Here is a 9,815-nt window from a genome sequence, read left to right as displayed (position 1 = left end):
TGATGATTTCAGATAAACCTTAACTCACAAAACAGTGTATTTACTCTGACTGTCTAAACAGGCATGTGGTGGGGTTTTACATGGCAGCATCCTGAAATTGTACCAGAACTTGGTCTTGAGGCCCATTCATGAAAGCAGTGATATTCAGAGTTGTGTTGAACTTGAAAGGGAAGCTGAAGCAGGGGAGTACTTAATGCTATTACTTGAGCTAAAGACGCGCTTGACACCATCCTAAAATAGTCTAAATTTCCAGTCTGGTTTGTCCAAATATTTTTTCTTTACATGATTACCATTGTTCTGAGCCTATGCTGGAAGAGAAAACAACATTGAGACTTGATTCAGTTTTCATTTTCAAGTTGGTGCAGCTGTGAAACCAGGAGTATTTATAGCAAGAGATTAATCTGCCAAAACCACTGCAACAAACCGTGCTATTGTTGATTACGGGAACAGGGCCTGTTAATACCACTTGGGACATCTTTGGATAAGACTTTCAGCAGTTCATGCCTTTTACCTTTAGCTATGGTTTAGGTTTTCATTATTCTCCCCCTCTTGGAGTTGCATGTCTACTAGAAGTGTGCATGTGCTGCCTTATTCTACCTCCTGCTATCACATGCAATTAGTTTATCTTGTGGGGCATAAACAGCTGAATATCCTAATAAAAATGCTGATTGCCCTCAGTTTTTAAATGGTTTTCAGCTACGGAGATGCTGGAATAAAGTTGATGTCAGCCAAGTTGATGAATCAGCAAAGCAGATCAAGATAAGAGTAGTTCAAAAACTGGGGCTTTGTTGTGTTTTGTTGAATGCTGTCTTGTGACAGGAGAAGTCTCGCTTTCTCTATACTTGTTTGGTTATTTCTACACAGGCCCCAGTTATTGACTACTGTTGAGAAAGTGTATTTAAAAGGGTGAAGGAAGAGGAGAGAGGACCAAGTGAGTGTGTAATTGTAGCTTTTAAAGAAATGGCATTAAAATGATGAGACTTTTGAAAGACATTTCTTTCCAAATGAAGAAGCTGTGATTTACTGCCATTTCTTTTCTCCATGCTCAAGGGTGGTGTTGCAGAGGTGTTTTTATTTTTGCTGGACACCTGAACAGCAGGGCAAAGGTGGCCTTTGTCCTGCAGGAAGGTTTTGGCGCATGCAGGGCAGGCATTTGGAGGCAGGAGTGGCTTTGGACCAAGGGCAGCACTGCCCACGGAACTGCTGGCCTTAGAGAAGCTGTGTCCTTGTTCCTCCCACAAGGATCTGACTGCCCTCTACCTTCTTCACAGGGAACAGGAAAGCCCTGAGGATATTGTCTTTCAGAAAGTACTGTCAGTGTTCTCCTCCCTTCTCAAGGTTTTGCTCGGCCATGCCTCTTGAGAAGATAGTGAACATCTTTGGCTCACTTAAGAAAAATATGTGAAGCAAGTAACACCCCTTTCATCGCTTCTGTCTGGTCCTTCAGTCCCTCAAGACTTAATTTTCTCTCCTGCTCTATATATACCTTGTAGTTACCTGGCTCAATTTGAATATAGTTATTTTTCCAACTAGCTTTAGGCTTATTAGACTTGCCTTGTGCTGCACTTGGCCTTTTGTCTGCATTCCCTGACTGCATCTGCATTTTGACTCACCAGCTTACCAGTCTGGATACCTGTGGGAGCTCCTAAAAATGTATTTTGGTTAATTCTCACTTTTCAACTCTAGAACTGACCATCTTGCATCCATGATTTAAAATTGTTTTTAAATCAGCTAATGTGACCAAGCACTTCCAAAATGTCAAAATTGAACACATAGCTAAATACTACAGCAACAGGTACCATGACAGATATGGAACATGTGAACCGTCTATCACACAGCTGCTCTCTCAGACTAAGCCTGTAGAATACAGAGATACAAGACTGCCTGATATTAGAGGTTTCCTGATTCCTTTATGTTTCAGGGCACTGAATTAATGTTCGGTCTAAGGCTCATTGACCTAGAAAGCTTTAGTTTCAGCCTCTGGAAATGGAAGGGAAGCCTGGAAAAGAGAAGGCTTAGGGGTAACCCAATTGTGGCCTCCCAGTTCCCAGAGGGACTCTACAAGAGAGCTTGAGAGGGACGTTTTACAAGGGCACGTAGTGAAAAGAAAGGGAAATGGCTTTAAACTAAGAGTAGATTTAGGTAGGGTATTAGGAAGAATTTTTTTAATTTCAGGGTGGGGAGGCACAGGCTCAAGTTGCTCAGAAAAGTTGTAGATGCCTCATCCCTGGAAGCGTTTAAGACCAGGCTAGCTGGGGCCTTGAGCAACCCGGTCTAGTGAGGGTGTCCCTGCCTATAGCAGTGGGGTTGGAACTAGAGGATCTCTTGGATCAGGACCCCTTCCAACCCACACTGTTTACAACTATATAGACAGAAAAGACAGAACAGCCTGTTACACTGTTTGCAGTCTACCCTGTTGAAGCTACCACAAAAGCATTGGGAAAAGAAGGCAAAATCAGATCACTTCTGACCTTCACTTACCTCACCAGGAAGTCTTGAAAAAAGGTTAAGATCCACAGGTGATGTGGAAGTGGAGGGTTTTATCTCCCAAGAAAATCCATGCCTACACATCACTTTCAGTTCTCAGCTGCATTAAAAAGAAGCACCTTAAGCTTGTCCATGGCAGTAACACATAACCAGGAAAAAAAGTTTCTTAAAAAATATTTTATTAGAAAAAACTTCCAACCAAATTTACTCAATAAACAACTGTACAAAAGGTATTTCTTTGGTGAGTTTGTGAAAGTTACCTTAATTTCTTTAGCTACCCACATACACAAAAGGAATTTTTCTTAAATAAAGCATTTATGTAGACACCAAAGCAAGCTGCTGCTCCTTGACAATTATTGTGTAATCACCACCTCAAGGGACATCTGTGACTGTACATGTGACTCACAGCGAGTTCAGAGCTGATCAGAAGAGGGCAGGTGGGAGACCATTGCCAAAAAGTAGGCGCCAAGAACTTGGTATCTTCCACTGCGAAGAAGGATCTGTGGAATTTTTGATCTGCAACAAACCCAGAATATTTAAGTATTAAGCAGTAATGATGTAACTGGGTGTTAAAATAATGGGCAGCAGTACAAGTGTCAGTGTCATGGTGGATTGCTTTAGAGAAGAGCATTAGAAGAGAGAACTCAATCAAAACTTTACACAATTTTTGCCCACACTGTCAAACAAAATAACTGGTGTTCAGATTTGTTTTTTCAGGTGATGAAACTTCCAGTGAAATTTTAATACAAATATCTATTTTATTTGGCATATTCTTGATGACCAAGAGCCAAAATGAACCCATCTGGACTGAAGAAAAATAAAATAATGGATATAGACTATGACAGCAAGAACTTTAGATGAAACAGTACTTACTTCACTTTTAATTAGCTGGAGCCATTCATTAAGATAGTTAACAAGAACAAATGCATCAGGGATGTTGTCTCCTTCTGAGCAAAATTTCAGAAGAACTGCCATTTGGATTCCCTCTGAACAGCTGCAATAAAAATGGCCATGCATTTATATTTATTTTTAGATCCAGAATAAATATACTTATGTTTTAAGAGCAGCAACAATATGCATGTATCTTGTGAAAAGCCAAAACCAAAAAGGAAAAATGTATGTATACATATATATTCTTTTTCCTCCAGATTTCCTAGATCACATTTTCACACTTCAGGCTTTTTGCTTAGTCTTGAATTTGTTCTTTACTTTGCAAGGCACAAATCCTACATCTTGCAAAAGTATTCAGGCCTTTTACATACTTAAGTTTGCATTTTTGTGCTGGTGAGGTGCCTGTACACATCCTTTAATACAATATCTCCTTATCTTTCTGTGTATTTGAAACCAGCAGTTTTGCAGGCTGCATATGACTACTTCACTTGGAATATTCTTATTTTTTAATTTAGATATTAAGATGGTTATTTTTAATTTTTTTACCTCAAGTCCTGGCAGGTTTTTTTCATTTGCAATTGTGTATCATTTCCATTCTGAAGTCAGTCTAAATGTAAGCATGGTATTAGTAACTTTGTTGCTGTTGAATACAACAGTGTGGTCAAGTGTCAAAACTAATAATTAAAAAATAAAAGTCAATTTTCCACTGAACACACATCTTTTGTGGAAACACACAATTGTGCTATAAGTAAGTATTAGTTTCTAAAATTAACTCAGCTTTCAGCACAACTTCTGATGCACACAGCTTTTAACAAAACCTCCACATCTCATTTTTTGGCTGGCCCTGAAATCTTAACTCATTCATAGAGCTCAGAATTGTTTGTGGATTTTTGAGTTTTTTTATATAACTGATGTTGGAACCATTTGCCTCAGGAAACAGCAAAGGTACAGAAATTTACTACAATTTATAAATTGTCATTTGGATAATATCAGATATCAGATTGATTGTGATCATAACTGTAAAGACTTTATTATTTTCCTTTAGCCTATTCCCTTATATTTTTATCTTACTCTAACTTTATGATCCAGGACTCTACTTCTCTTCCTCTTAATTATGGGCCTGACCTGAATGAAATTCTATTCCTGTAAAGCCCTGTTCTATAAACAGAAGGACTTTGCTCTCCCTATAACATAGCAGTTTATAAGATAATTTCACCCAAGTACTAAAAACAAGACTTCTGAGACCTTTCTGTGCTTATCTTTAGGCCACTCACCTCTCAGTAAACAATAGTTTTGTGATTCCACCTCCAGGTATATGCAGAACTTTGTCTGTATTATTTATTCCAGGATAAGCTGCTACTTTTTCCATTTCTTTCCAATTTAGCTCCTTCATGCGGCCTCCAACTGCTTTCTCCAGATCAGGTGTGAGCAGGTAGCGCAGTGGTGTCCTAGAAACAAGTCAAGGATGCATTCAGTCTGCCAAGGAAGGACACTGCCCCAGTTAGCACTTCTGGCAGACAGAAGGTGCCAGCACTGAGGACCTCACACCTGCAGGGAAGAAATGGTCTGACATTGTCTCCCTCTTCAGATCGAAGTTAGAAAGTAAGTCTGTGGCCTCAAAACTGTACAAACTATTCAACTTTATGCCACAAACAAAATTTAGGTACCCTTTCAGGGGCTCAAATAACTGGCAAGTGCCAAATACTTAAGCACCTAAATAGGGAAACTGCTTATGGTTGTTAAAATAATTTACTAATAAAATGTGTTTTTTCTTCCTTCAGATAAGAGGTGATTAATTCAAAATCTGTTAAGGTAAACTTGGACTTAATCATGATACAGTATTTTTAGTAAGCTCACATTATTAATAGATTCAGACTTTAGTCAAGTTAAAAGTATTTTCTGGATGCACTACTCTCACTCTTTAGTAAATCTGCTCTAAGGGATTTGTTCTGTGGTGCTGAAGGAGCTGAGAGGGTTTAAATCACAACTTATGAATTAGACCTCATCAAATAACCATCAGTCCCTCTCATTTCATTCCATGTTAGCTGGCCATCCTGCAATTGTATGGATCTACCGCTATATCTGGGACATGCATAGATCTAAATCTCCCTTGAGGCCCTACACACTTATAGAGCCTGAGGATAACAACTGCAGAAATGCTGGTCTTATTTCTAGAAGTACTGATTTTATTTATTTCTCATTAAATCACCAAATAGGATGCCCTCAATCATCAGGAAAGGCCTGGTTTTTGGATGGGTAGTATCTATTAAAAAAAGACTGCAATTGCAGCCTTGCAGTTGCCTCCCAACAAATAACTTCCTATAAAAAAACACCCAAAACCCAGGAATGACAACTTACTGTATTGAAGAAAACCTTTCAAATGCAGAATGATAACAAAGAGGTCAGAAACAAACTAATATTGCCATCAACTATTAAAAACCTAACTTGTGACCTGTATGTCAGCAGTTAAGCCCTGATATTGCCTGCGGCCACAGAAGTTGAAACTGAGGCAATGCAGGCTGAGTGCAATTTGCTTACAGCTTTTCATTTGATCAGTACTTCTGACAGTAGTAACCTAGAAAATTCAGTGACTTGTACTGTAATACGTCATGTTTTAACAGTATACTAAGCATTTTATGACCAATGCACACATGCAAGTAAAAGCACCTGCCAAAAGTACTCAGGACATGGAAGTAGAGGGAAATATATCAGTCAAAAAAACCCAGAAACATCAATTAGATCTTTTAAGGAGACAAACATACCCCAAAAGTTGCTCATCATCACGCTGGTATGCGTGGCTGCTGGACAGGAGGACAACCCTGGCAAATTTGCTGCTCTTCACCCAAGAAAGCAGAGTTTCACAGAATGGCCTGTACTTGTTCTTCATGCAAAGACACAGACAAAAAAGTGAAAAATTTAATGTGTCCTTAACAATACTAGGTGTTACATATAGTATTTAGCAGTGACGTAAATTATTCTTCATATCCACTTAGTTTTCAGCCCCAGATATATTAGAAAGCAGAGAACTGCCCTGGTTGTTTACTTAAGCAAAACTACAAATAGAATTACAAGAATTATCTCTAAGACCATGTCAAGAACAACAGTACTACCTGTTTTGTGTGCCGTTAATACCAAAGGAAAAAGATTTAGAGCAGGATGGGATGGCAGGATCACACAGTATTTTTCCACACTTTGAACTGCTAAAATACTGCACTACAATTTTCTTTTCTGTGGTGGCATTCTGCTTATTTTAAATTACAGCCACTGCCCAATTAATGAGTAATACTAAATTCCTCATTTTTACCAAATGAACATTGTTTAAATGAATATAGAATAATATGAAATAATTAAATTGGCATAACACAAAAAAGAATAAAGCTATTACAAAGAATACAGAAAAAATATAAATGCAAAGGAAAAAATAAACAAACAAAACCCAGACCATTTTGTATTTTCATGACTCTTAATAACTAAGGAGATATTAGCACTAAAATCTACCAACACAGGCAGCTGTTGTGGGGCTTGGAAAAACAAAATGCCCAAACTGATGATGCAAAATGCCTCAGCAAATGCAGAAATCAGTAAAACTTTACCAACTGCAGAAGGTGTTACAGCCTGAAGTAGAAAAATATTTTTGCCAGCAGAACTATTCAAACCAAACAGTGAAGTAAAAATGATCGATGAACATACATACCTTTATAAAAGGTGATCTGATCTGCAGAACTACAAGTTTCTTTGAAGGTAAGGAGTACACTACAAGAAGAAATCATTGTCATATTAAGCAGAAACTGAGAATCTGGGTTTAAATATATCAAGAATTACCCCACTTACAAACTTCAGGATAGTAAAGTAAACCTTTCAGTTATCAATTCATACGGGAAAGCCTGACAACATCCACTGTGTTAAAACCACATATTTCTGTGCATTGTACTTTCAGTTGTACTAATTTAAGGACTGAATTATGAAACATATATGAGGATTTGCCTTCTGTAATGATTCAGATTATGTATGCATCTTTGCAAAGATTGCCATATTATTCTGAGATTTCTGTGATTTAAGAGGGTAAAAAAAAAGGAGATACAATGATGAATGTAGGGAAAGAAATTAAGAATTTGTAGGGGGAGTGGGAGAAACATTACACAGGGAAAAAGGCAGAGGTATGTAGGAAAGAAGAAGAGTGGATAAGTATCTTTCTAAATGAGAAATTCAACTTGTATTCCAATAATTTATTTTAAGTATGTGCACACTTCATATTGCTTTGGATTAATACCACAGAGAGTTCTGGTTGCACTACAATATGGCTCAAACATTCTAAATGTCAAATTGGTTTTCCAAAATAACAACAGGAACAGTTTCATTTGTGAAATATGAATACATTCCTATCTGTAGGTTTCTGCAGCTGTTATTACTGCCCTTAATTTAAGCACATCAGCAAAATTTAACAACAACGAAAAAGAAAATGTGATGTTCTTGCATCTTATGTCCCTTGCAAACGCTTGCAGTATTCTATACCCACCTTCAGCATTTATACTCAGCTCCATTGAGTTTTCCTCTGCTGTTGCATATGGGTTATTTCCAACCATTGGCACCAGGCAATCGGTATAGAAGTAACCAACTTTAGTCATGTCAAGCGTGGAAATCACCAGATCTATTGCCAACTGACCGACATTCCCCACGGACACGGCTGGCTGAAGTAACAGAACGAACCGAATTACAGCATACTTCATGGATGGCATAATGTGCTCTTCAAATAGTGAAACCTTAAAATCTGGTCAAACATCATTTCTGAAAGTGGCTGCTCATCCTCTGGCAAAGGTGACTATTTCCTACCAGAAGAATTGGTAAATACAGGATTTGGTCTCTGTCCGACAAAAAACATCCTGGCCAGTTCTGTGAATAATCCTGTCTAATTGTAAACTGAAAGAACAGCTTGGAAACTTACCTCCTTCCCCACATTTTTGGATTGAGAGTAGGTAAAAGTCACTCAAGTGACTGATGTGAGACTGGCTCACATGATGCCCAAAGGCAGCTCTGGTATTACATGTTAAGCCTCTAAATCTCAGACTGACTCATAGACAAGAGTATGTAATTTTACATATTTTTTAAGGATGAAAATTATAAGGGTGCCCTTAAATTAATTTCATAAGAATTGCTACGGGTTATCATCGATCGGGGCAGATACTGACCTAATATGACGACACGGAAAGAGAAAGTAAAGAGTCAGTGTCCTTCCAAAGAAACTATTACGGGAAGACTACCATAAACCGCTCGGTTGCTTTCCTCTAATTTATAATCACATCTAAGAATTACTGCTGCTGCTGCCTGTTGGGGAAAGACAGCGGATTTGAGGCGGACAGAAGATGAAGGGGGCCGCGGCAGCACTGCCGTGCCCCCGCCTGGCTGGCACCCAGCTGCCCGCCCGCCGCAGGCGCGCAGCTCGGCAGGGATGCGCTTCCTGGCGCTCGCCAGCGGAGCGGGAATGACTCCCCGGCAGCCGTGCCGGCAGTGGAGCCGCCTGGGCGGCGGCGCTCCTGCAGCCAGCGCAGCGAGGCCAGACCAGACGGCGTTCGTCCCTCCGCAGCCTGCAGCTCCCGCCCGGCAGCGTCGCCTCGGGCACGTCACCCGGCACCGGTGTCACGCGCGATAAAAACACTTCCGAAAACAATCCTAGTCCGAGATTTAAATGTAGCAGAATGGCTTTTTAAAAAAAACATTTGAAGCATTTATATATCACATCTAAATTAAAAAAAAAAAAAAAATCCCAAGCTTTTATTGCAGTGACAACCCACGGGTGCTGCAAATCCAGTAAAAGCACATAGGGCGCGTTAATTTTTAGAGCAACAGCGTATAGCTATAGCTCCGAAATAGCATATAGTTATTGCTCTAAATTAAAATATAGCTTTTGCAGCTCGGCACGGATCGTCTTGACAGGGGCAAACCCGGGGTTCTGAGGAGGGAGAAGCCGGCAGAAAAGGAGAAGACCGCGCTAAGCTCTGCCGCAGACAGAGCCCTCCAAACCCTCTTTTCCCAGAACACCCCACAGATTCCACACACACCGCCTGCCCTGAGCTTTCTCCGCTTATCCCGCGGCCAAGCGCCCAGGGACGAGCCTCGGGCAGGGCAGGGACCGACACCAGAACCCCGTGGGACATGTCCCGTCCCACAGGAGCGGAGCGGAGCCCTCGGCACAGGGACCGCGGGCAGCGAGCCCTCAAACGCACCGAGGGCGAGGGCGGCGAAAGGCGAAGCAGGAGCGTGACTCACCATCAGCAGAGTGAACCCTTTAAAGTCGGGGGCGGCGGAGCCCCCGCCGCGGCCGCACGGAATGAACATGCCGGCCGGGAAGGGAGGAGAAAGCAGGCAGTGAGGGAAGGAAGGAAGGAAGGAGGGAGGGAAGGAGGGAGGGAGGAAGGAAGCAGGGAGGGAGGAAGGAAGCA

General features: G+C 40.6%; 1 protein-coding gene across 2 annotated transcripts; it reads right to left on the bottom strand.

Annotated features, from left to right (window-relative positions):
• Positions 1-2,646: 2,646 nt before the first annotated feature.
• PSMG2 (proteasome assembly chaperone 2) lies at positions 2,647-9,766 on the bottom strand. Of its 2 annotated transcripts, XM_021527795.3 has the most exons (7): positions 9,643-9,766; positions 7,895-8,066; positions 7,073-7,131; positions 6,141-6,259; positions 4,653-4,826; positions 3,361-3,481; positions 2,647-3,003 (listed from the first exon to the last, which is right to left on the bottom strand). In XM_021527795.3, the coding sequence occupies exons 1-7, from the start codon at positions 9,709-9,711 to the stop codon at positions 2,911-2,913; spliced, it is 807 nt and encodes a 268-aa protein (XP_021383470.1). In that variant the 5' UTR covers positions 9,712-9,766; the 3' UTR covers positions 2,647-2,910. The 2 variants fall into 2 exon arrangements, with proteins under 2 accessions (XP_021383470.1, XP_021383469.1); XM_021527794.3 differs by having other exon boundaries at positions 2,965-3,481.
• Positions 9,767-9,815: the final 49 nt, after the last annotated feature.

The sequence above is a fragment of the Lonchura striata genome, chromosome 1, assembly GCF_046129695.1.
Source record: "Lonchura striata isolate bLonStr1 chromosome 1, bLonStr1.mat, whole genome shotgun sequence".
Taxonomy (NCBI): Eukaryota; Metazoa; Chordata; class Aves; order Passeriformes; family Estrildidae; genus Lonchura; species Lonchura striata.
The sequence above is the reverse complement of the archived record's forward strand: the minus strand, read 5'-3'. Positions and strand labels throughout refer to the sequence as shown.